Source organism: Ictalurus punctatus, unplaced genomic scaffold (genome assembly GCF_001660625.3).
Source record: "Ictalurus punctatus breed USDA103 unplaced genomic scaffold, Coco_2.0 Super-Scaffold_100046, whole genome shotgun sequence".
NCBI classification, from domain to species: Eukaryota; Metazoa; Chordata; class Actinopteri; order Siluriformes; family Ictaluridae; genus Ictalurus; species Ictalurus punctatus.
Genome location: NW_026521087.1, coordinates 4,791,571 through 4,818,965, shown reverse-complemented (window position 1 = coordinate 4,818,965; position 27,395 = coordinate 4,791,571). Strand labels below are relative to the sequence as shown.

Here is a 27,395-nt window from a genome sequence, read left to right as displayed (position 1 = left end):
CCAAACGAGCTGCATTTACCAACGCCAGCAACATTGTTGAACTACTGGCCCCCATTCACAGTGACATATTCTTTCAAGAAAAACTAATGCTTAACGGCGTGGACATTAAAATTCGCATGACGAGGGCGAAAGATGAATTCTGTTTGATGAGGAGCGGCGCTGTGGCCTATAAACTAAACATCGTGTCAGCTTCACTGTTTGTGAAAAAAGTGTCGGTATCACCAGGTGTGAGATTGGGGCAAGCGCAAGCATTGCTCTCGACGCCAGCCAAATACCCCATCGACAGGGTGTGTGTGAAAAACTTCTCAATCCCTGTAGGCTCACGTGTTTGTAATCAAGAAAACTTGTTCTTAGGAACTCTACCAAAATCCGTTGTTCTGGCTATGGTTGATAATGATGCGTTTACAGGCTCGTATGATAAAAATCCGTTCGCCTTTAAAAACTATGACCTAGAATTTTTGGCAGTTTATCTGGACGGCCAACAACACCCCGCTAAACCTCTGCAGCCTGAATATGGAAGTGGCTCTGCGGTACGCGAATTTTACCAGTTAGCGCTGGCTTCTGGAAAGCATCTTAAAAATCAACCTCTAGCTATTGATAGGGAGGATTTTCTGCATGGGTATACCCTTTATGCGTTTAATCTCACGCCGGACGAAGACTGCAGTCAACACGTGTCGCTTATCAAGTCTGGGAACATTAGGCTAGAAGCACGTTTTAGACAACCTCTACCCCGAACGATCAACTTAATCGTTTATGCCATATTTGACAGCATCATCGAAGTGTCAAATCGCAGACAGATCCTGGTTGATTACTATTAATAGGTAGAATGGACACCATCCAGCTTACGGCAATAATGGATAAGATCTCGTGTAACACCCATTTTCTCGGCGTACTACCGTGTGACCACCTACCAAAAGCCCCCTTGAGAAAATTACCATCCATGGTGATAATCAACACGCATCCTTCAGGACTCCCGGGTGAACACTGGCTAGCCATCTACATAAACGAGGTCGGCGTGGGTTGTTTTTTCGACAGCTTTGGTAATAAACCAGATGACAATCGTTTTCCACAGAATATCAAAAACTTTTTAAACCGAAATTCTAGAGTGATTCAACATTCAGCAGTACAGGTCCAAGATTTTTCATCAGAGACCTGCGGGCAGCATTGTGTGTTTTTTCTCTATCACATGGTGAAGGGACATGATTATGACCGAGTGCTGAAGATGTATACCGGCGATTTTATTAAAAACGACAAGATGGTGTCAGCATTTATGAAAAAACTAAAACTAAAAAAAGGTCTTTGTAATGAAAATGTTTTCAAATGTATTCGTTGTGTTCAGACAGGTGAAATGTTTATGTCTAACACTAGATATTTTCAATAAAAACAAAGAAAATAGATTTCTTCTTCTTTTTTGACTCTTTATTATTATTATTAACATCATTATTATTATTGTTATACAAACACCACATACAGCAATACAGATAATAACAAGATCATAAACAAAAGAAAACTCGTGGATTAAAAACGCAGCCACTGCCTCGGGTCAAGAGTGGGTGATTTGAATACAGGGCCATCTGAATAATTTGATTGTGCTGATGGTGTGCTCGGAAGTATTTTCTCTTTTTTACGCCTCTTAGACGAGTTGGTTATAGGCGAAGTCGATTTGGTTTTGAAAGATTTAATTGCGTGTCTGACAGAATGGTTTGGCACCGTTGAGTATGGTATGTTTAAAGTAGCAAAAGCCTCCAGAAATTCGAGCCAGCCGACAGGTCTTCGGGCAATTGGAAATCTTTTGCGGAGCCGTGATGCCTTTAACTAAATCGAGCATATGTGAGCCGGGAATAGTTCTACCGTTAAACACAAACTCCCCCGAATCGTCCCAAGATGTGACATCTCTCATTTTAGACATTTTATCTAAAATGTAGCGAGCGTTTTTTACACTCCTCTGCGGAATATTCTTCAAAATATCCGCCGCGACGTTATCTAGACCGTCGTGGTGGTTTACGCCGGGCGGCGCAGACGGCTTTTCTTGTTCAGGATGCTCAGTCTGCATAGGTGTCAATGTTAATGTGCTGTTTTCACGGTCCCCTTGTCTAGCGACTGTTAAAAAGCGCTGTAAAACGTTTGTGTACAGCTTCGCTTTTTCATAACTGTCCAAGTCAGAGCGGTGCAAGATATTTCTTATAGCAATGTCCAAATCATTCTCCACGATTTGTTGAATAGATTCGCGTGCTGTCCCGGTCTTTAGTTTGTCCAACTGGTGCTGCGGGACTAAAAACATTTTCTCTGCGTACTCCATTCCCTCTGTTATCTAGATGCAATCAGGCTGGAGATGAAAGGGATAGCTACGCTTAAGAGCGGTAGAAGAAATCCCCCCTGTTGATTTATTACACGTCTCTTTCTTTTAACACCAACAGTCTTATCCGCTACAAATTTGATTACGCTTTTCCTTTTTCTGAGCTTCTGGTATTGTTGAGATGTGAGAGGTATATTGCCGTAGAGAACGTTAAGAGCTACTTCACACAATGTCGCAATGAGCTCGTCTGTGGCAGTTTGTAAAATAATCCGTCTTTGTTTGGGTGACGCTTTTAATAATATTTTTAAAAGCGGCAGGTTTCTACAAAGTCTGGCAGACATATCGCTATCTTCTTTTCTGGAGATATACCACAGGGTGTGGCGCAAGTAAATCTGTTCTGAGCCGATAGTGTTCGGGAGTTTTTGTTTTATAATCAATCAGCAGATACCCGAAAGGCTTGCTGGTTGCGTCTCGATAACATTCCATAAAAAATTTTGTGTTGCCTGGATACATTTGTCTTCCTAGAACACTGACTTGATTAGCATCTCTGGGATTTTTAAACAACATTAGATAATTCGTGTTTAAACTGATGGTCCTACTGGATTTCCCTTGGCAAAATAAATTCTGTACAATATAAATAGCGCTAAGATTTCTATGATGTACATATTGGGTAAAGACCTTCTCCACTTCGTTGCTCCCGCTGGCCTCTTTCATCAGATCATCGAGGATTAACAAATTAACAGCGTTGGTCGGAAACAGAGCATCATCATTCAGAGTCTGTGGTAATCCTTCAACAAATTTTATTTTGTACATTTTCAACAATTCATCATACAACGGTTGCCAACAATCATAAATATACACAATATTTTCAATTTTTTTAGATATCAAATGTACAGCATTTTGCAACAACATTTTTACAAAATATGACTTCCCCGAGTTTGAAGGACCGCTTATCACACACGAGAAAGGGTGATGTAATCGGAAATCAAACCCCTCTGTGTCTCGCACACCCCTATGTCCAAAGAGATTGTCAGAAGCCATATGGGATCGTTGTGAAATCTGGGAGCAGTACGCGTTTGTTGTACACAACCTTAAACTTTTTAACAACTGACCTGTTGTGTAGTGTGAATTGTTTTTTATTACGTACAATGGTATCTGTGTATGCCAGTATATGACGACTATTATCCTCCCCCACGACGTAGTGATCGACAAGTCCAATCAGGGTGTCTAATCTAATGGCTTTTGAATTTACTGCGTTGAGCGTGACACCTTTGGCTTTCATGCAAACCTTACCCTTCGCAGTGCGGTAGCCGTATGTTTTCGGACCGCCTGAACAAAATTCTACAATATGATCACCAGCACCAACCTCGTCAGTTAAATTACCGAGATAGGGGCCCAACGGAGGTTCCCAGTCGCCCTCTCTAGATGTAAAGATCACACTGTCTGTGTCACTGTACAACAGCCTGTCACCCAATTTGTCCATTAATTCGTAAAGTTCTAGACGGGCATGAGCTGTTGTGAAAGCCCCGAGAAAGATGTTGATGTCGCGAGTCTGCCCCCCTTTCCCATCCGCATAACACCACTGAATTAGAGCCACGCTGTCTGAAACGAAGGAAAAGTGTTTAACATCATACCCGTCACCGAATATGTGCTGTGTAAATTGTTCCGGATCCGAAATTAACTCTGTACACGGCAAGTTTTCACGCATGGAGAAACGACCCCAAAGTGAGTTCAGCAGAAGTTTGTTAATAGAACGCCGTGCTGGATTGCGACTTATCTTACCGGCGTCCATCTTAATCCCCTCTTTCTCAAAGTAGTCTGAGATGTAGGATTCCTTGTCTGCGTCTGTCATAACGTGTGCGGGGAAACCGCTGGCCTCTTGTTTATATTGTAAAAATGTTTTAACATAATCACAAAACAAAGTTTCTGACCGTTGTGGAAAATGCCACACCTCGTCCACGTTCGTTACAATATAACCCTTTTCCACACCTTTCAACAGCTCTATGCTGACCCAACACCCTGAAATAGCTCTTTCCTCATCAGTATGACCACACGGGTCTGTCTGATTCTGATGTTCGGCGCATGTACGACAAAGTGGAAACATAAGCTTACCACCGGTCCTATAGGGAAGGACGGGGTGAAGCAGTTTTCGCGGTGGCAGTACTGTAGCCTTGACAAACCCATAATAATTTTCAAGAGGTTCAAAATCCTTGAAAATTATTTGTGGATGTCCTATGGGGTAACATTTTTTGGCCTGGCAAAAGGGGTACAAACTTGTAAAGTCGACATATCGTATTTTTTCACTATTGTCGGCTTTGTGATACAATTTGTACGCGTTAGTACGACCACCGAATAGCGCGTTGCGCGGTTTCAATCGTTCAGGATGTATGTAAGTGGACATAAACGCCATTACAGCGACATCGTTCTGTTTAGCGTTATTCCAATCACATTCCCACATCACCTCAACATCGAGACCATACGCCTTTTCCAAAATTTCGACCTTATCATCAAACTGTCTTCTGAGCAAACCGTAGGGCACTTTTGATAACGGATGTAAATGGTTTGGGTTATAACGACATTCATGCCCGTGAAACATGCATCCGTTGAATTCGAACCCATATTTGATACCATCCTTTTCATAATAACCATCGAGATGATATTTTCCAATCACCATCTCTCCATGATTTAAAGCGTGCTGAATGTTCACGCCTCGTGTTGTTTTGACATATTCAAGCCATTCAATGGAAACGGCTGAATATGTCTTGTTCTGATTTGTGTATGCATTGTTATGGGTCAGAGCTAGTGTGTCTTTAGGTAGATAGTGGGTTTTATACACGGCCATGCAGCACGCTGCTAAAGTGGTGTATCTGAACGGGTCGAGTTTGGTACATTGTATGAATTCGTCACGGTACTTCATGCATGCCTCACGGAGCAAAACGACATCGTTCTTGCCGTACATGGCGAGTTCTTTTTTTAAATCAAAAACCTTACCCGACACCGTAACATACCACTCATCAAACAGAGCCCTCTCTTTGTCAGACATTGTCTCATAGCCGTAGAAATACTTATCAGGGTATGGGCCTACGTAGTCTTCATTTTCTGTTCTATTGAACAGATGTGGAAAATGACCTTTCTCAGCACAGGTTAGATTTAACGCAGCGGATGTCATGGACAGACGCATAGGGATGAAAGAGTAGCTATCGATGAAACGTTGCTTGAATGTCTTATCATACATTAAGATGATCCGACAGCCTTGCATAGTAATTTGGAGTGTTATCCCTGCTTTTGCAAAATATTCCAACAGTATAAAATTGTCAAACCCTGAAGCGTTGTGTGCAACCCATGTGTAATTCTGATAATGAGGCTGTCTAAACTTTTTAACAAGTTGATCTATACAGTCTGTACCAGCGGCTGTGAACTCTTCCCCTTTAAATGTAATGGCGCATACGAAATTTGCCACGTGTTTACCGTCCGTGTGTTGTGTCTCAAAATCATAATAAATGTATTTGTCGCTAGGTGGTTCCATTTTTATCGGTTGTATGAAACATTGGTGTACTCCGTCATTAACCAACTCAGCTTTACAGTGGACACAGTGTTCTGCAGGGCACACATGTTTTTTTGGTACTGCTCCGTTGACGTGATATCGCCTATTACATTTCTGACAGTATTTAGTGACGTCACACTGAGCGTACGGTTGTCCTGTTTGCATTTGTTTATGTGCGTTGTAACAGTAGGTTGATCTGCAGTACCGCAAACAATTGTGACATTGCCTCGTTTTGCCAGCGTATTTATGACAATCAGGTGCATTACATACATCGCAAACGTATTTACACCTGTGGTCTCTGCGGCTAGTAAAACCACGATAGCAGTATTCGCACACGTATGGTGTACCGATGAATGCTTTTAGGTTCTTAATCAAGAAATAATGTTCGTTGTGTAAATACAAGAACACGGTCTTATTATGAGGCTCGTCATTGTTCGTAAAGTGTTCCAACAGACCAGAACATGTCCTATGGAACACCACTATTTTAACATGTAACAACCGTTCAAATCGCGTGATGTCATCAAACCCTATCTTTTGTTGTACCGAATACCCTGCAGTTTTCTGTAGAGACGCTGCTAACGACTCGAGTTCACCACATGACGTATGCGGTTGTAGAAAATGGGACAGACAGATCGCAAAACACAGATTGTTAGATATGTTGTTAGGACAGAACAGATTCATTCTGTTTCTGGCAATCACCTCGTTATGAGCTAAATCACGTATCTTTCGATAAGCGCCACCGTGTTTACCGCGAGCTATAGACACGTATAGATCTAGACATTCATCAGCCCGTACGTCAGAATTACTTTGCATAATGTTCTCTAGTTGTTGTGTGAATATGTGCAAATCGTAATCGTTATCAGGTGTCAAGACAGCGTTAACGTCAGAGGGTAGACTAGGGCCTCTCAAGGTAATGTTGATTAAGCCCCCATCGCCGGCCAGCAGTCTGGAAAACGACACTATTTCAGACATGATATCATGCAGAAATATAGCGTACGCTGCCAGGTATGGAGCGGTTATCACACGCATGTTTATACGACGCCGTATCTCCAGACCATTAAATCTGCGTCTCGGTACCACCGTATAATCACCAACAGACCCACCCTCTCTTAAGATAGACTCAATAGCTGCTTCGGATAACCCAAAATTTGGTTCCGAAGGATTAAACGATTGACTGTCCGACCCGCACCCCACCTGCTGTGAATTTGAATCGCTGACTAACAACGAATTTGAACCGATGTCTGAAAACGAATTAGGCAGCGGCTCTGTTTGAACCTCAGCCATTGATCTAACAATGTTTAATAAGTCCAACAAAGTATCGGTGGTAGACTGCTGTCTATTCAGATCCTCCATTGTCCGAATTAAACCCTGTAACGTCTCTGTGGTGCAACGCTGTTCAAAAGTACACAGATCATCGTCGTCGCATCTTCTAAATTTAATTGCAGCTCCCAGATTACACGAGTTTTCACCACACCGCTTTGACATTTTTATTATTGAAACAAAAACTAGTAAAAATCACACACCGTAAACCAGATACACACCAGCAAATAAACGCACACACACACACACACACACACACACACACACAGGGGTTATAAAATACTTATTGTACAACTCACCCGAGTTTCTTGTTTTTAACTAACTGTACAAACTGTTTTAACAATTCCGCCGTCAGGTGTTGATTGTGATCAACGCGACGAATGTCCCCAATAAGACGCTTCTGGTTTGCTATGATTTCTTTATGTGTGATGGTATGTTTTTGTAAAGTTTCCACAAGACTTTGATTATAAAGACGCTGATTCTTCTCTATAATGTCCAGACGCTCGGTGACGCTGGCAAAAGTCTTTTCAAAACCAGCAGTACGATCCTCGACGGCCTTGAACCCGGTTCGTATCACCTCCGCCGAGTCTCTGTTATTGTCTATAACATCAGTAGCCTCGCGACCAAATGCTTCTTGGTTTGAAGGCAGATCGTCTCCGGGAACCGGGGTAAATACACATGCGTCCCACGAATCTAACAGCTCCTGATTCCAATTCAAACACGAGTCTATAGCGCTCGGTTCATTCACAGATGACTCTGTTTGGGGAAAAAAACACAAAACATTGCTTAGGATACCGGCACTAATTAGGATGATGAAACACTCTTTAAAAAAAAAAATAAAAAAATAAAAAAAATAAAAATACATGCTACACACCGTCTGTCGATCGTGGGGGAGATCTTGATCGTTTACGTTTAGACGTAGCGACACCCGCGCTGTGGACCTGAGCGACTGTTTTACGCTTGGCCTTTCCAGAGTTCGTTGGTATACCGAGTTCAGTGGAGACCGCAGCACTATTTTTGAACTCGGGTGCAGCGATCTTGTCTACAAGATTTGACAAGCCTTGAACAGTAAACAAACGAACACAATACGTAAGAAAACATCTTAAACCGCTTTTTAAACATAACATCTCATTATTACAGATCTTACCCAGCACGGGGTTTTCAAACCTGACTCGCGGGACTTCTGTGTTCGACCCTTTGTGAAAAAAAGAAGTAAAAGCATTAAACACATACACATCATACATAGGAGCGAACAATTATAAAGAATAACAACGCACGTACCGCTTGCCTTGTTCAGAAACCTGATTTCGTCTACGATGTCCGGGATAGACACAATATCATCATCACCTGTAGCGTTAGATACCTGTTTTATTCACCACAATAAACCCATAAATTCGTTTATAAATAAAAACATTCTTAACTATGTGTAATAATAATAATAATAATAATAACAATTATAATAATAATAAAACACTTACTGTTGCGACAGACAGCCATCTCCTCTTTGAAGTATTCTCAAAAATAATATATAAAGCTTTAAAGGTGAGTTAAAACGAGAATCGACGATTCGCCTAAAATTACACAGCGCTCTGATACACGGCCGCGATCTTAGAGACTTCTGCGTAACTGGCCGTACTTTTAAACATAAAGCATACCTATTGTAGGGTGTGTCGTAAAGCCATTAACACCCCCGCAGACACTCATTATCATAAACAATCTGTAGGATCACACCACGACCCCCCTAGTCATAAAAAACTCTTTGGTCAGGAAGAAACAAAGGGCCATAAATTAAGCACTCCTAGAGAAACGCAGGCCTGACACGGACGAGGCCATAAATTAGCCCTCTAGTTCTACCGCCGTGATTGACATTTTGACAGAACGTACTGGCTACGTTGAAAACACGTGAATGGGTGTGTTTAGAGAGACAGAGAGAGAGGCGTGTCTGAAAACACGTATGTGTGGGCGGGGTTTAGCGAGAGTGAGGCGTCTCCGTTTAACTTCATTACTGCTTAACACAGCGACTGGAAGACATCTCTGGAAAATACTGCTCTCCTAGTTTAAACATTACGGCGATTCTTTTAGCCAGCACTTTAACATTTTTACCTCGTAAGGATCTTTGTTTAGCAGTCGTGTAATACGCGCTATTCTTTTTAAACAGCTCTTTTAACCATTTTTACCTCCTAAAGTTTTTGTGTTTTTTGGGAAACCTGGTAATACGGATTCTTTTTAAACATCTCTTTTGATCATTTTTTTACATCCTGAAGGTTTGTGTTTAGAATGTATGTAATACAAACGATTATTTTAAACAGATTCTTTTTTAAACAGATTCTTTTTTTTAAAAAAAGACGCTTTAACTCCTAAACTTTTTATTCAAAGGTAAAACGGGATCCCTAAAAAACATAATCAACAATTGTTTTCATTTATTTCACAAAACAAATATTCTACTCATATATGTACACATTCAAACATCATGCTTTTCTAACAATGTGTTTAGACAAACGAAATAACGCCACAAAGTAACACAAACACAGCCCCATATTAAAAACATTATTTCTTTTCAGACGTATTTCACCCCACCAAAAACCAAACTCATTAACATAAACACCTTTTGTCGGGAGGGGGACTATTCCCCCCAACACACACCTCTCCACAACACCCCCAGACACAAAGGAGCCAGATTGACCATCTGATAAACTCCATAGGGTTACCCCCCTCACCACCCCTACAGACCTGTCAGTCCGGGAAGCACAGAGGGTCATAAATTATCACACACAACACTTTGATTGACAGTTTGACAGAAAGTGTATGATATAACTACTAGGGTGCATTTGCTTTGCGTTTTCCCGCTTGGAGGTGGGGAATTACAAGTTGCAACCTCGAGTCAAGCGCATCATTACTCTTGTCTTCTTGATGAAGGAAAGAGCCAGGCTCCCACATTCAGTGGAAAAGCAGAGACTGCCTGTGATTTTGCAAGCAGCTGTTATCTGCCTTGCTACAAAAGCTCAATGGAAGGGAAACCGCTCCCAGCCTTTTTCGGGCGCAGACCTCTTGCTGATAGGTGAACTCGGCGACCAGTACTTTTCGGAAAATACATACGTACACTTTTGTTCACCAGAGCTGAATGGCACAGCGTGGCATTGGTGGTATAGTGGTGAGCATAGCTCCAGTCCAAGCAGTTGACCCGCGTTCGATTCCCGGCCAGTCCACGGGTTGTAACTTGGAGCTTCTCAAGGTACTTTATGGTAGTTGGCACAAAAGGAAGGAATCACCTACCTGAAAATAAGTTGGTCAACAGAATGCGTCGTAGGCTTCTCTGCAGGCCTCCTACGACTCTTTCTGCTTCCCACTTGAGTTCTTAGTGCTCTCTTTGCTGTTTGTAAACACATCATTATGCAACAGGGCACGTTTGACCCGTGAACAGGGGCGAAACCGTGAGAACATGCGGCCTCTCCGTGTCTGTCTCTTGTTAGCGACAACCTAGCCTGCAAACTGTGATGAGAGGTGTACATTTTCCGCGATCAGCCATCTATATAGTCAATGTTTTATATTTAATAAGCAAATATGTCTATATGCTGATTGGTCTTAATCAGCGTTGTCCAATCTTCAGCTTTTCGTTCTAATCTAGCAGGAGCCACACCTGATTCCAATTGTTGGCTCCGCTGATCTTGGCTTTCAATAGACTAAAGTGTGGCTTCTGCTTGGTTAGAATGACAACGTGCAAATACACTGGCCCATTCTGGATAAGACTGGACGACCCTGATCTAAAGCAAATAACCACTGAGGTAAGTGCCACTTTGTGAGTTCTGAATCCGTCATGCCGACTCGACGTCACTCGATGAACAGGGAAGGAACCGGTAGATGAGAAGACTTCCCACGGTTGAGGAATGGCAATTTCAGGTTGAGGGTGCGTTTGCTTTGCGTTTTCCCGCTTGGAGGTGGGGAATTACAAGTTGCAACCTCGAGTCAAGCGCATCATTACTCTTGTCTTCTTGATGAAGGAAAGAGCCAGGCTTCCACATTCAGTGGAAAAGCAGAGACTGCCTGTGATTTTGCAAGCAGCTGTTATCTGCCTTGCTACAAAAGCTCAATGGAAGGGAAACCGCTCCCAGCCTTTTTCGGGCGCAGACCTCTTGCTGATAGGTGAACTCGGCGACCAGTACTTTACGGAAAATTTTCCAGTCACGCACAGAGTCTTGTTGAGCAACGAAAGAGCCAGGCTTCCACTTTCTGGGGAAAACCAGAGACTCCCTTTCATTTGGTAAGCAAATGTTAACTGCTTTGCTACAAAAGCACAAAAGAAGGAAATCTGCCCTGTCCGAGGTCTCGCTTTCAGGCTGTTCCTAGAGGACCTGATCCTACAGTGATGACAACCGCTCAGTCATTAAAGCAAAGTTCAAAATTCCTAGCTTGTTTCTGCCCGGTCTCGAACCAGGGACCTTTTGCGTGTTAGGCAAACGTGATAACCACTACACTACAGAAACCACAACGTGGCAGCCCTTTGGCTGTTGCCTATAGTCTTCTGATGAGAAGCGCCCATACGTACACTTTTGTTCACCAGAGCTGAATGGCACAGCGTGGCATTGGTGGTATAGTGGTGAGCATAGCTCCAGTCCAAGCAGTTGACCCGCGTTCGATTCATGGCCAGTCCACTGGATGTAACTTGGAGCTTCTCGAGGTACTTTATGGTAGTTGGCACAAAAGGAAGGAATCACCTACCTGAAAATAAGTTGGTCAACAGAATGTGCCGTAGGCTTCTCTGCAGGCCTCCTATGACTCTTTCTGCTTCCCACTTGAGTTCTCACTTGCTCTCTTTGCTGTTTGTAAACACATCATTATGCAACAGGGCACGTTTGACCCGTGAACAGGGGCGAAACCCTGAGAACATGCGGCCTCTCCGTGTCTGTCTCTTGTTAGCGACAACCTAGCCTGCAAACTGTGATGAGAAGTGTACATTTTCCGCGATCAGCCATCTATATAGTCAATGTTTTATATTTAATAAGCAAATATGTCTATATACTGATTGGTCTTAAGCAGCGTTGTCCAATCTTCAGCTTTTCGTTCTAATCTTCAAAACTTCCGCCTTGTTTCTGCCCGGTCTCGAACCAGGGAGCTTTCACGCGGGAGCCGAAAATAGTTATGCTTAACTTTCCCCTGTTCATTCTCTCATTCGCAATATACTTTTGGCCACATGTTGAATCCATGGCGCTGTTCCGAGGCTTGGTTTTTATCACTACAGATGACTATATTTTTATCTCGCGAATAAACTATTCTTTATCGGCTTTATTTTTTCGGCTTTCATCTCTTTTTGTTTAGGTCTTTTTTTTCTTCCAGACGTCGAATTAACATTCATCATTTTACCTGAGAAAAAAAGCACAATTAGGGGGCAGGTAAAGTGAACTGTACACTTACATTTACATTCATTCATTTAGCAGACGCTTTTATCCAAAGCGACTTACAAATGACAAAATTACTTATTTGCTCAAAAGAAACATCGGTATATTATGAATATCATTTGAATGGTTTAAACTATATATGTAGGGTCAATTCAGGAATATCATTATACGATTGTATGCCGAGTGAAATTTCTATTGTCTACTGTTCAGTGTCTGTTGTTTGTTCAGTAGTCAAACACATAGTAAAATAAAGTCTTTTGGTAACAAGTGAGCATATCACACAGTTACGTTAGATTAGGTTAGAATATATTAGAGTAGATGTGTATCTTTTCAATAGTTGTATAATTAAATGTTGGGTCATTGATCTTTTAATCTAACATGAAACCTGTCAAGTCATTTTAAAAGAATCAGTTACCATAATTTTACTTTACGAAACATTAGCATATGTAAATGCTTTTATATATTTATTTATGTCAATTGTTCGTGTCTATGGGTAATATTCAGGCTATCAGCATGAAGAAAAAAAAATTCCCTGGGAGAATCAACGTGTCCTTCAGGAGAGGCCCCTCAGGTGATTTACTTCGGGGCTCATCTGAAGAGGCAAGAAGCATTAAAGACAATGCTTCTTTGCAAGACAAGTCAACACCTCAAAGTGAAGATGTGGTCAGGAACAATGCCCATTCTATTGTTTTACAGAGGGGAGGGGATGTTTCAGACAAGCAAGAAGTGTTAGGAGAATACATTCTTCAGTTTGGGAAGTACAAAGGGAGGTCCTTCCGGTGGATAGTGGAGAATGATATTGGCTACATTTTGTACTTGTCCAGTAAGGTTGATGAGGAAGAACAGGCTGGGCAGTTCAACCCAGATGGTCATTGCAAGGAGAGCCTCCTTTCCTTTCTTGAATATTCAAGATGCTTTAAGGAAATTGAGGATCTCCGGCGATATCTTTCAGAGAGACCAGACCCAGCGCCAGTTTTGTCAGATGATGACAGTGTTGTTGGATTTGGGGCACGAGCACAAGACACCTGGAGGAAGATCTGGAATACCAGGGCTGATGGGTATGCTGCCTTTATAATGGGGAAGAGCTGTGTTCCTGGAAGTAAAATGTACCGCATGCAGCAATATCTTTTAAAGCAGAAAAAAACAGGCGACCACAGCCCCTTCTGCTACACCTTCACCCTCACCATCAACTCCCTCTGCAACATCCACTTCACGCCTTTCCTCTGATTATCCAGGTGAGTAAACCACATTTATATTTGTTTATATTGATTCTTACAGTCTACTGACGTATTTGTTTCATTTCACAGTAATGGAGGAAGTTGAGGAACTGGAGAAGATGATGCTGAGTCTGTCTCCACCCAAAAGTCCTACACAGCAGAGTAAGTGAACCAAGAGGCTGCATTAATGTCATGTCTGTTATGTCCAGAATTATCTAGTTCAACCTGTTTATGGCATATTAAATTGCACATACTAGAGTTATACTAAACAAATTCTAGTGTATATTTCAGAGTCACCTGCAGCCACTGGGTGTCCAGTCTTGTTCACAACAAGAGGGTATTTTGCACAGCAGTTTTGGAGTAGTATCCTATTACCCACAGATTTATCCTTCATAACTCTTTTTCACACCCTTTTTTATTGTTTTGGCAGTGTTCTTGCCTGTTCTAAAACTTGTGTTCTTTTGTTATACTAACTATTGGTAAAGGTTGAACATACCAGTGATGAGGGTGAGTGCACTTCATGAATTTTATGCTTGCTGTTTAACATGTTTGTATTGTCTACTTAAAGCTTTACCTGTTTTTAAAGAGTAAACTTTCAAATTAGGATCAATTTGTGATCATTTTAATTTTTTAAATAATCTGTACAACTCAATCATATAGGTGAACATTATTTGAACTTGCATTAATGGAATTTTTAAATAAATATTCTATTGATGTAAGTTCTAACTGATCTAACAAAAGAAAAGACAGGTAAAGACATCTCATTCATGTCATTTACATGAATGTTTTATTAATTTCTTAACTTATTGTTCCATGCAGTTCTGCCACAGCCAACACCACATGTGGTCTGCCATCCTCACATACCACCACCTTCTGTGCCTAGCACTTCCTCACAGAGTAAAGCCCCTGCATCACTTTCCAGAGTACCACCACTAGCTGCACAGTCAGTACCTAAAGCACCTCCAACAGCTGCTGCGCAGTCAGTACCTACAGCACCTCCAACAGCTGCTGTGAAGTCAGTACCTGCTGAACATGCACCAGTGCCCTCCACACAGACAGACGCCCCTGTATTCAGTTGCATCCAAGATATTAACTGCTGGAACTGCTCCCTCCAGCAAAAAATCTGGATGAAAACAGCGATGGAAGCCATGGGACTCTGGCCAGGATCACGACCCGTGAGACACCTTATGAACATGGTTTCCTTGTGGCGTTAACCTCCTCAGCCTGAGCTTATAGAAACCAACACAGGCCTGCCATCACCAAATACTTCCAGCTCCATCCATTCTTCATCTGGAAACCGGAGCACAGTATTATGGAAAGGCTCAGGAACAATTACATCCTGCCTTGTCTTTACAGCTGTCCACATCTTCAGGTTGTTTCCTCTGGTGTGGGAAGACTAAGAGTGGTTCTTGGTACCAGCGGGCAATATTATATCCTTTCCTCTCGTCTGTGCTGTAAAGCATGCAAAAAATACTGGTTCGCTGATAAACCCCAGTGGCTAGACATGCTACCAAAGCGTTTTACGAACATCTTGCCAGTGATAGATGAACTGCGGCACTCTGGAACATCACCAAATGATATGGCCAACCAGCTGTCTGAGCTGCTTCACCTGAAGTACGAAAGAGCCCACCTAGCCTACCTGCTCAGCATGCAGAACACCAGGGATGCTGAAGCAGGGCTGTATGGACAGAGGACCATCACTGGGGCACTGAGGAAGGATGACACACCAGCACCGTTTGGGGGTTATGAGGACACTGATGGGTGGTATGGGGTGTCCGTGACTGCACACTATGTGGTGGAGTGTCTTCTTCAAGAATATCAGCAGCAGGAGGCAGCTCTCACTCAGGTCCTACAAGGCACTTTTGGATAGGTGTTCAGTTCAGATCACACACGCAAAGTTGCTAGAAAAGTGACTCTGTCATCTGGCACAATGTCATCCTACGCTGTGATGAATGAAAACTGGACGATCCTATCCTAGGTGATGCTGCAATCTAAAAGTGAGCGGTCCTTAGAGTCAATGTACTGTGGGCTAGCCACAAGGAAACTGTGTTCATAAGATGTCTCACAGGTCGTAATCCTGGCTAGAGTCCCATGGCTTCCATTGCTGTTTTCATGCAGATTTTTTGCTGGAGGGAGCAGTTCCAGCAGTTAATATCTTGGATGCAACTGGATACAGGGGCATCTGTCTGTATGGAGGGCACACTGCACAGTGCACAGCACTGACTGCTGACCAGCTGCACACTGTGCAGCCAGTGGTGGTACCCTGGCAATTGATGCAGGGGCCTTACTCTGTGAGGAGGCTTGCAAAGCACATTCTGTTGACCAATTTATTGTTTCCTTCCTTTTGTGCCAACTACTATGAAGTACCACAAGAGGCTCCAAGTTACAATCTGTGCATTGGCCAGGAATCGAACCCGGGTCAACTAGGCAGCTATGTTCACCACTATACCACCAATGCCACAATTCAACTCGGGTGAACAAAAGTTTAAGGATGTGCTCTTCTCATCAGAAGACCATAGGCAACATCCAAAGGGTCACCCTTTTGTGGTTTCTGTAGTGTAGTGGTTATCACGTTTGCCTAACACGCAAAAGGTCCCTGTTTCAAGACCGGGCAGAAACAAGCTGGAGATTTTGAACTTTGCTTTAATGACTGAGCGGTTGTCATCACCATAGGTTCAGGTCCTCTAGGAACAGCCGGAAAGCGAGACCTTGGACAGAGCAGATTTCCTGCTTTTGTAGCACAGCAGTTAACATTTGCTTACAAAATGAAAAGGAGTGTCTGGATTTCCCAAGAAAGTGGAAGTCTGGCTCTTACGTAGCTCAGTAAGGCTCCGTGCGTGACTGGAAAATTTTCCGTAAAGTAGTGGTCGCCAAGTTCACCCATCAGCAAGAGGTCTACGCCCGAAAAAGGCTGGGAGCGGTTTCACTTCCATTGAGCTTTTGTAGCAAGGCAGATATCAGCTGCTTGCAAAATCATAGGCAGTCTCTGCTTTTCCACTGAATGTGGAAGCCTGACCCTTTCCTTCGTCAAGAAGACAAGAGTAATGATGAGCTTGACTCGAAGTTGCAACTTGTAATTCCCCACCTCCAAGCGGGAAAACGCAAAGCAAACGCACCCCACGACTTGAAATTGCCATTCGTCAACCGTGGGAAGTCTTCTCATCTACCAGTTCCTTCCCCGTTCGTCGAGTGACATCGAGTCGGCATGAGGGAGTCAGAACTCACAAAGTGGCACTTACCTCAGTGGTTATTTGCTTTAGATCAGGGTTGTCCTGTCATATCCAGAATGGGCCAGTGTGGTTGCAGGTTGTCATTCTAACCAAGCAGTAGCCACACTTTAGTCTATTTAAAGCCAAGATCGGCGGATCCAGCAATTGGAATCAGGTGTGGCTCCTGCTAGATTGGAACGAAAACCTGAAGATTGGACAACGCTGCTTAAGACCAATCAGCATATAGACATATTTGCTTATTAAATATAAAACATTGACTATATAGATGGCTGATCGCGGAAAATGTACACCTCTCATCACAGTTTGCATGCTAGCTTGTCGCTAACAAAAGACAGATGCATGTTCTTACATTTTCGCCCCTGTTCATTGGTCAAACGTGCCCTGTTGGATAATGATGTGTTTACAAACAGCAAAGAGAGCACTAAGAATTCAAGAGGGAAGCAGAAAGAGTTGTAGGTGGACTGCAGAGAAGCACATTCTGTTGACCAACTTATTGTCAAGTAGGTGATTCCTTCCTTTTAGGTTATATTAGTGTTACAGGGGAACAAAAAAAGAAACTCGTAGTAGCGCTGATGAAATACATATACATGACAAAAACTGCTAGGAAGAAGAACTCAGAACATTTGCTTAGCCTAATAAATTTTTTTTCCATCTGCACATAATTATTTTAGCAGTTGCTTTTGCAATAAAAAGACTTAAAGTCGAGGGTCCCTGTAAGTATCTACGGAGAGAGAGAGAGGAGCAGTGAACCATTGACATCATGTACAGAGTTAGCATGAAGGTGTGATTGACAGTTTTTAGAAATCACTTCCTAATCCTATGCTAAGAGGAATACTACTAGGCTACTACTCTAATAATAATAATAATAACAATAACGAGAAGAAGAATAAGAAGAAAGATAGATTAAAGGGTGAGGAATAAAATCAATATAAAGTGGGGCTGTTTTGTCTTCAGCAAGAATATCTAGTGCTAATAAGTAATTTGTCAACAACATTGTATATATCTAGTGCCTGGTAATCAACCTCCTCACCTGGTGAGAGGACAGTCCACTCATCCTGACATTTCACACAGTATGAATAATAATGATAACAAAAGCAAGTAAAGCTAAATGAATGTTTTAACTGAGAGCAATACCTTGTACCCATATTTCCAATTTTATAGTAGATTGCACACAGTTTTTGCTTGTTACGTTTAGACCCAAGGGGATACTTGGAAACTTAAAAAGCACCATTGTCGTTGCACCATCGCAAATGCTGAGGATCATCAGCCATAGTCTGTTGTAAAACAGTGTGTTTATGCTTTTGGTAAACACATGTAAAAAACATCTAAAGGACTCCTACTTTGAAAAGGTCCCCTGACAGTCATTAAGACCACAAGTTATTGAAAAATTTGCCTCGTGCATGAATGAGACCAATGTGCTGGATTAATTTGACAATCGTTCTCCCAGAGCATTTAGGACAACAGAATAGACGAGGCATTTTTGGCAGATATTACTGTAAGAGGTTGATTACTCTGGTAACTGGAGTAGGTAGAGGCTTGTCACCATCCACAGTAAGTTTCAAAACATATTGCTGAAGAGAAATCAGAGTGTTCTTCAAATGAGATGGATATGTTGAATTGAAGACAAAATAAGCACAAAATGAAGCAAGAGCCCTTTCATCCACACCGCTAGCGCAGCAGATCTCTATCCCATCGACTTTGATGACTGCAGTGACTCTTCTTGTAAACACAGTTTTGCAGTCAGTGACTTCTGGTACTTGCAGTGGTAACAGCAGACTTTCTATGCCAGCGACCCGCCTTCGAGCCTCAGCTTCATTAACTGTTTTTTAAAGGATTGGGTTTTTTTCACTGTAGAAGTTCACTACAACTGTAGAAGTTGTAGAATAAATTCCCCATGAACAACACTGACTGGAGCACATGCCAATTAGAAAGATTAAGTTGATGGACTATTAGCAAGTTATTGTCATCCATTCGCATAAATGCAACAATTATATTTTTCACTATTTAGCTGTCTTTTTACTTTAAGGATCTAATAAACTGCATATATGAAATGATTTTATTTACAAGTATCATGTTTGTGATTTTAGGTTATTCGTCAAATAGTATAGCTTCTGACCATTAAATCAAAACAGACTTGTGATTTGATGACATAATGCTTATTTATTTAGAAACAGAAGTAACTAAATACAAACATGCTAAATACTTTATATTTTTATATATAAATAACCAGGTGAAAAAGAAGACAACCTTCCAATTGTGAAACTGGTTATTAAAGCCCTTAATTAAGTGTATTGTCCATGCAGTATGCACAGATGTCCTTCTCATCTAGGGATAAAATGTTCCGCTGGCCCTTTAAGAAGCAGGAATGTGAGTTCCCGTTCTGCCCATGAGTATCGCGAGAGTTCACCTGCGAGCAGCGCGATTTACAACGCGATTCGGGTGCTTCTTATGAAGTGTGAGAATCGGGAAGTTCTTGTGCATGAAGCAAGACTTTAAGTTTAAAGTCACAGTGGAGCCACTGAGCAGTGAGATTAAGCATACTCGTCAGGCTTACATCTGAAGACCAAACATCTGTGGTGAAGTTCATCGCGGAGTGGTTATGAAGAAGCTCGTGAATATGATCTGTCATACGGTTGTATAACTCCGGTAAGCAGACGAATGTGAAATAACGCCGCCTCGGTAAAGTGTAGCGAGACTCAAGGTGTTTTTCCAGTCGCTGAAATCCCATGTCCTTCACTACAGAGCATGGTTGATCATCAAGCGCCATAAACTCCAATACTTTCTGAGTAATTTCTAGAGTTTTTGTGCTGTCGGATTATCAGATATTTTTAAATTATGGATAGATGAAAAATAGCCTTTCGGTATCGGCCGATACATCGGTGCATCTCTAGTTAAAACCAAGAATATAATGGGTAATTGCATATTTCATTTTAATTGACCCCCCTCTTTTTTTTTAACTGAAGCAGCCTTATATGGTCTTGCATGTGTACAAATATTATATTTGTATGTGTATGTTGCATTTCCTACTGTCGATAAGGAAAGGGAAAAGGAGACAGACTTATATTCTTGGTTGTACAAAACCACGCTGTTACTTCAATTCAGTTCCATTTTATTTGTATAGCGTTTTTTAACAATGGACGTTGCCTCAAAGCAGCTTTACAGAAACATATAAACACGGGATACAGATTTTAAATGTGCGACAGTCAACACTGGAACCAGCACCAGACAGGTCATTACAAAATTATGGATGGATGGAATGTTAGAAAAAGAGCAGTAAAAAAGTCAATGTAATGCTCACTTCATTTGGAAGTCATTTAGGAGAAAATGATCTTGGTGCTGCAGTGCAAGATGACGAGATAACTTCATCTAATATCCAAAGTGTTGCTGGTGGCACATATCATTATTTTGGTATTCTTAAAGCTTTGTCCAAAACCATGGAAAGAATCTGGTCTATTGTTCTAGAGAAGTATGAATTCGAACTTCAACTGAACATGGATGTCTTACCACTGTTTAAAAGTTCGTCTTTGTAGTTTTGGCCAATTATAGGGTTACTGCAGGGTTATACTAAGAAACCAGTTGTCATTGCTCTGTTCTGTGGTAAATCAAAGCCAACATCACAAACTGATGAATTTGAAAGATCTAGTCAGTGAACTGCAAGGGTTAAGCAAGGGATTTGCCATAAATGGGAAGCAATTTTTCCTAAATGTCACATCTATCCTGTGTGATGCTCCAGCTAGAGCTTTTATAAAGGGAATTAAATCACATACTGGTTATTCAGGTTGTGACAAGTGCATCCAGTCTGGTGTGTACATCAACCATAGAATGACCTTTCCTGAGATCAACAGCCCACGTAGGACTGATGAGTCTTTTATCAACATGTCTGATGAAGACCATCATACTGAAACATCTCTTTTAAAAGCTGCAGGAATTGGCATGGTATCATGCTTTCCACATGATTACATGCACCTTGTATGTCTTGGTGTTATGTGAAAACTGCTGGACTTATGGCTTGCTTCAGGGCCTTTATGTTGTCATTTGTCTGCTCGCCAAAGTGTTATAATCTCAGACACACTTGTTAGCTTGAGACGTTATATTCCTGAGGACTTTGCTAGGAAACCCAGGCAATTCTCAGAAAGACTGAGGTGGAAAGCAACAAAATTGCGACAGTTTCTGTTATACACAAGTCCAGTGGTTCTTCTTGATGTGTTGTCATAACCAATGTACAGCAATTTTAATTATCTGTTGCTATCTTTATACTCTCCAATCCACTCTTTGTATAATTCTTAATGACTTTGCTCACAGTTTGCTAGTGTCATTTGTAAAGCATTTTAGTGAGTTGTATGGTCCTGAATTTGTTATCTACAATGTACATGGGCTAACCCATCTTTCTGAGGATGTCAAAAAACATGGAAGCCTTGAGTTCTTGTCTGGGTTTCTGTTTGAAAACTTCCTGGGATAAATAAAAATTTTTTTTTTGAGAACTCCACACCATCTCCTATAACAGGTTATACGGAGACTTTCAGAAATGGACTGTTTCAGGGTAATTGCTGAACATTTGGATATGAAAATTGTCTTGAAAAACAACATGAAAATGGCCCAATTCCACCGGATTTTAATAAAGTTGATCAGTTCCAGGAGGTTGTTCTAGGTAGCACTAGAGTTCATCTGTCATGTATGGGAGAAAACTGTAGGAATTGGAGGCTGCTTTGGTGTAGTAATGAATATTCTTCAATGTCAGGAGAAAGTAAAGTGCTTAAAACACTTATCTAAATGAAAAGCTTACAGCACCTAGTAGTCCCATTCAGTCTCCCAACCAAGAACTAACCAGGCCCAACTTTGCTTTGCTTCTGAGATCAGGCTTTGTCAGAGTGGTATGGCTGTAAGCAACAGATGCCACCAAATGGGGCCTATTTAAATAGTATAAGCAAACATCTGACTGACTGACTGACTGATTGATTTATTGATTGATTTTCCTTCATTTCTACACAATCAGTCTGACTGTGAATTGGTGGAGTCCATGCACTTCTTCAAATAAGACAGGGTGCTCACTCACACCTGAATGTCATCCCGTTGATTGAAAACACCTGACCCTAATTTCCCCTTCAGACTAACTGCTCATGCAGACGCCAACAGTGTCTGCACCATGCACGCTTCCTTTACAGGATGCGCTTAAGCAAGGTCTTTACAAGAAAAATAGGGTCCAAACCCACATGGGCTGTGCACAGCGGATAGGCAGCTCATCACCTTAACCTCTTGCTGACATAGCTCACGCGTATGAAATTACATCCCGGTGTGCGGAGCAAAAAAGAGGTTTCGGTGCAGGTTCTTTGCCCCTGTCGTCTGGACTGCGGAATGCGTTCTGCGTTGACGGACCTCCAGAGACGCAAGAGCCTTACAGCAGCTGTGGCCAAAAAGCATTGAAATACAGTTCACGGTCGCGAAAGACGTAGCCACAGTGCTAGCTTTTCACATTTCTCCACCCTCTCTAGTGCTAGCTCAGGGACCTGTACAAAGCTTCCCGGTTGTGGGCCTCGTAGGTGCGAGACAGACTGCAACAAAGCCAGACATTGCTGGGAAGAGGAGGCAAAGTGAGAAGCTTGCGACGAGGATGGGATTCGAACCCACGCGTGCAGAGCACAACGGATTAGCAGTCCATCGCCTTAACCTCTCAGCCACCTCGTCCGAGGGCCGGCCCGTTTAACGAAAACTATGCAAATGAGGGTTTCATGTTTGCTGACTAGATGACTGCTTCTCAGATAGATTTGATTCAAGTCTTGGGGTATGAGCTGTGCCGTCATATAAACTGAAGGGTGACGATGCGGCGAGACGGCCCAAAGGTCTCACAGAACGGGACAACTCCATAGTCGAGCCGTCGCAATGCAATCCAATCCTTGGGTGGCTAGGTACCACGACTGTGGAAAAGGGGGGCATGAATTGAGACGTTCGTGAGGCAGCATGCTACGTGGTGTATAGCATGAAAGCGTGGGAGAAAAACCTGCGCAAAGCCTTTGGAGACCAGACATCACCCACCGTAAGCTAACGACCGTGGCGAGATTTGAACCCACGCCCCTGAAGAGACTGGAGCCTAAATCCAGCGCCTTGGACCACTCGGCCACGCTACCCGCAGGCCGGCGTGGTGGTAAACCCGTTCGTGGTAAGAAGGTGACCGGGTCATTCCGCCGGACAACAAGAAATCTGGCATGGGCGCGACAAATGGGCTGTTGTGAGACTCGAGTGCCTTTCGCTTAACCGGCTCTGGCGGAGACATCTAACCATTTCCAGCTGAAGACAGAGCTAAGGCCTGGTCTTTTGGACGCGATTCGTCTAGGCTTAAGACCCCATGCTCCACGGTCACATCGGTAGTGTTTGCGGAAGAGCTCTTCTGCCATGACCTTACATCCCACTTACGGTGGTGCTTGAAAGTTTGTGAACCCTTTAGAGCTTTCTATACATCTTCATTACCGGGACCTAAAACATCGTAAGATTTTCACACAAGTATCAAAAGTAGATAAAGAGAACCTAATTACAGAAACCAGACAAAAACATTACAGATGGTCAGTCATTTATTGATGAAAATGATCCAGTATTGCATACCTGTGAGTGGCAAAAGTATGTGAACCTTTGCTTTCAGTATCTGGTGTGACCTCGGTGTGCAGCAACCACTGCAAACAAACGTTTCCGGTAACTGTTGAACAGTCCTGCACATCAGCTTGGAGGAATTTTAGCCCATCCCTCATTACAGTACAGTTTCATCTCTAGGATGTGGGTGGGTTTCCTCACATGAGCTGCTTGCTTCAGGTCCTTCCGCAGCATTTCTACTGGATCAAGGTCAGGACCTTGACTTGGCCATTCCAAAACATTGACTTTATTCTTCTTTAACCATCCTTTGGTAGAACGACTTGTGTGCTTAGGGTTGTTGTCTTCCTGCGCGGCCCACTTTCCTCTTGAGATCCAGTTTACGGACAGATGTACTGACATTTTCTTTTAGAATTTGCTGGTATTATTCAGAATGCATTGTTCCATCAATGATGGCAAGCCGTCCTGGCCCAGATGCAGAGAAACGGGCCCAAACTGCAACGCTACCACCACCATTTTTCAGAAATGGGATACGGGTCTTATGCTGGAATGCGGTGTTTTCCTTCCCCCAAACATAACCCTTCTCATTTAAACCAAAAAGTTCTAGTTTGGTCTCACCTGTCCACAAAACGTTTTTTCGAGTAGCCTTGGGTCTTGTCCATGTGATCTTTAGCAAACTGCATGCAGGAAGCAATGTTCTTTATGGAAAGCAGTGGCTTTCTCCTTGCCATCCTGCCATGCACACCACTGTTGTTCAGTGTACTCATTATGGTGGACTCAGGAACATTGACATTTGCCTACGCGAGAGAGGCCTTTAGTGGCTTAGAAGTTACCCTGGGATCCGTTGTGACCTCGTGGACAATTACATGTCTTGCTCTTGGAGTGATCTTTGTTGGCTGACCACGCCTGGGGAGGGTAACCATGCTCGTGAATTTCCTTCATTTGTACACAATCTGTCTGACTGTGGATTGGTGGAGTCCAGGCGCTTTAGAGATACTTTTTCATCAACTTTTGCATTTTAATGTAAACAATCATATTTCGTAATATTTTGGGTCAGAAACATTTCATAGTACTATATTATGTGTAAATATGCGAAAAGAATCAAATTGGAGTAGGTCCGGCAACTGATTATATGAGTTTGTTAGAAAAACCACTTTCCTTTGCTCCTAGCGCCTTCTCGTTCGCTCTATAGCGTTTTGAGCGGATAAAGAGCACAAGTGTGTAAGGGGACACAGGATGAAAGTGAACTAGATTTGTTATTGTACTTTTGATGAAAACTGACTTTCTAGACATAAAATGTCACTTTTTTCACCTTATCATACTTTTTCATCAACTTTTGCATTTTAATGTAAACAGTCATATTTCGTAATATTTTGGGTCAGAAACATTTCATAGTACTATATTATGTCTAACTAACTTGAGACGTGAACTGATCAAATGTGACGTGACAAAAGAAGAACGACTCGGATCGGGAGGTGAACTAACAGACTGCTAATGCTAAGCAATTAATCAATCATTTCTGTTTCTCATAATTCGGCCTCGGTTGCATTAGCCTATAGTTTATTTTTTATTCCAAATGTGATCAATGTTTGCGTAAGTACTAGAGGTGTTGGGGAGGTTAACATGTAACATTTTAACTTTATTCTGCTGAAATGAACGAAATGATGCAAAAAAGAGTCGTTCATTTTGCTGAACGAGATTCAAAGATCCGAGTCAGTAAAATGACCCGAACTGTCTTGTGTTAAGTATGCAAGTCTTTGAACATAATTTATATATATATATATATAATAACCTCTCATTTTCTGATGCTCCTGCTTCCACTGTAATGCTCCCTGATTAGCTTTGCTTACAATATCAATATGTATATGAACCGCTGACCATGAAATTTCTCAAGAGATTTGGTGAGAATCTATTACTCTGGTCCTGATCTTGCTTGTGTACACTGTTTATTACATTTTTGAATGACTTTTCTTTTCCTCATAGAATTACTTTAGGCACTGATAGAACTGTTCTGTAATGACGGAAGATCAGCGCAGAATTCACCAGACTTGTGTCGATGGACCTGAGCAAGTTCTTTTATGAGGGTCTTGACAAACACGCCTCAAAGCTGCTGTATTTGTACCGCTCGAGGCGCCATGCAGACATCGCAGAAAGGAGTGCCACACTGGAGAGCCTGGATAAAAATGTGAGTAGGTTTATTTCAAGTGTACTTGTTTTGTAAATACTGTGGTCATTTCCTTTCTTGCTATTTCTCTTGTCCTGCATAATTTGAATATAAAACATTTGTACTTTTGAGGCATCAAATCACAGGAAGAGGGTTGCAGTACTGCTGGGGCTGCCACTGTCCATGCGGGAGAATCCATCTCAGTTCTTACAGATCTGTGAGGTAAGTGTCTGTGAGGAAAGTAAGATGTTGGAAGATATTCGGATAATGGAAGTCCACGTATTGATATGGAGTATTGATATCCACGTATTGATGGAGTTTACCTTGTTTTATTTTCATGAGAGATGATGAATTTCAGGACGTTGTACTGTATTTTTTTTCCACCTTCTGATATTAATTCATCTTGTGTGATGACTAGTAAAGTTAAGATCGGTTCACTCATGCTGTTCTTAAGTCGTTGAGCTTGTGAGGTTGTATGTGTGAAAGCACATTTTAAAGTTTGTCTTTGTTTTTAATACAGCACACAGATTCTGAAGAAGAGTTAATCAAGGGCGTGACTGTTGGAATCAGTACAGTTGTGGATGACGCGATGGACCCTATTCCGTGTGACTGCGGTGATGTAGCCCTTGTAATGGAAGAAGTTGTCGTTCTACGCAATCTTGGTGATGTACCAAATGCATTTGTCAACTTGATGGGATTGCTTTATGCACGTAACATAAACTACCCCACAAACTTCAAATACACCTTTGAGGTGATTCAGAGGCTGTTCATGAACATCGGAGCTGATGCCTGCAGTGCACGAGTACATTCACTTAAAAATAATCTGCTCAAGTAGAGATGGTGTTATGCATTTCTTGTAAGAGAGATTTCATGTGGTGTTGTGTTGTGTATGTTACAGTTTCTATACCTAAACAGCATGACTTCAGTTTTGTTGTATATTTTCACCTTTAAACACCGGGCAATTGAAATGTAATGTTGTTAGGCAAAAACAGATTTCTGCTTGCTTTTTCTGTTTATTTTGAGAAATTCATGTAATTTCAAGTTCTGCTGACACCCGAGTCTGCTGACACGCACAGCCAAGCTCCGCCCATGCCCAAGGTTCACCTGGTAACCTCAGAGCCTCAGCTTCCCTGTTCAGCTGCGGTCGTCGCTCAGCCTCCCTGTTCAGCTGCGGTCGTCGCTCAGCCTCCCTACGCCGCCAAGAACACCGGGCAGTTTCCTGGCTCTGTTTGGGACATTCAGCCCAGGGGGCCGGGGCCGCCAATGAAGTGGGATGACTCATGGCACTCGGGAGGGGGGTTCTGTCACGATTCCCCCTTGAAGCAGCGTGCTCTAAGCGCGAATGCGCGAGCACCTGCTTTTCCGTTGTTGACTGTAATGACATCTGGACACGTGTGTTTTGTTTATGTTTCTGTCTCCTCCCTGTTCTGTCATTGGCTGGGATTTCATGTGGGTTTGAATTGCTCTCAGCTGCTAGCGGTTTAGACGCTGATCATGTCCGCATATATACCGCGCGCCTCCCAGCACACAACGCGGAAGATTAAATGTTTAGAGTTAGTTTAGCTCGTATCATAGTCATAGTCATAGTCATAGTCATAGTCATAGTCACGGTCCATGTTTAGAGTTAGTTTGCGCTGGATTATCCGCTTCCAGTC

The 27,395-nt window shown here is 42.3% G+C and overlaps 2 protein-coding genes and 3 non-coding genes across 5 annotated transcripts in view; 2 read left to right on the top strand and 3 right to left on the bottom strand.

Annotated features, from left to right (window-relative positions):
• Window positions 1–7,288: 7,288 nt before the first annotated feature.
• LOC128630135 (uncharacterized) lies at window positions 7,289–9,202 on the bottom strand. The gene is made up of 5 exons (XM_053678744.1): window positions 8,639–9,202; window positions 8,442–8,507; window positions 8,308–8,355; window positions 8,035–8,220; window positions 7,289–7,916 (listed from the first exon to the last, which is right to left on the bottom strand). Exons 1-5 carry the CDS (start codon window positions 8,655–8,657, stop codon window positions 7,456–7,458), a joined length of 780 nt encoding a protein of 259 aa, XP_053534719.1. The 5' UTR covers window positions 8,658–9,202; the 3' UTR covers window positions 7,289–7,455.
• Window positions 9,203–11,568: 2,366 nt separating this feature from the next.
• On the bottom strand, window positions 11,569–11,641 carry trnav-aac (transfer RNA valine (anticodon AAC)). Its single transcript has one exon. It is a non-coding gene; the product is annotated as a tRNA-Val (tRNA).
• A 4,676-nt stretch (window positions 11,642–16,317) lies between these two features.
• On the top strand, window positions 16,318–16,390 carry trnav-aac (transfer RNA valine (anticodon AAC)). Its single transcript has one exon. It is a non-coding gene; the product is annotated as a tRNA-Val (tRNA).
• Window positions 16,391–19,439: 3,049 nt separating this feature from the next.
• Window positions 19,440–27,395, top strand: part of LOC108262618 (TBC1 domain family member 10A) — a 77,508-nt gene continuing 69,552 nt past the window's right edge. The window contains exon 1 of the mRNA XM_053678743.1: window positions 19,440–19,646. The gene's annotated coding sequence lies outside the window, so the exon portion shown is untranslated. The remainder of the gene's footprint in view (window positions 19,647–27,395) is intronic.
• On the bottom strand, window positions 22,601–22,682 carry trnas-gcu (transfer RNA serine (anticodon GCU)). Its single transcript has one exon. It is a non-coding gene; the product is annotated as a tRNA-Ser (tRNA).

Coding starts and splice junctions, on each gene's coding strand:
- LOC128630135 (XM_053678744.1), bottom strand. Junction 8,356..8,441: donor GTTTCTGAACAAGGCAAGCG/GTACGTGCGTTG, acceptor TTTTTCACAAAG/GGTCGAACACAGAAGTCCCG. Junction 8,221..8,307: donor GTTTGAAAACCCCGTGCTGG/GTAAGATCTGTA, acceptor TTACTGTTCAAG/GCTTGTCAAATCTTGTAGAC.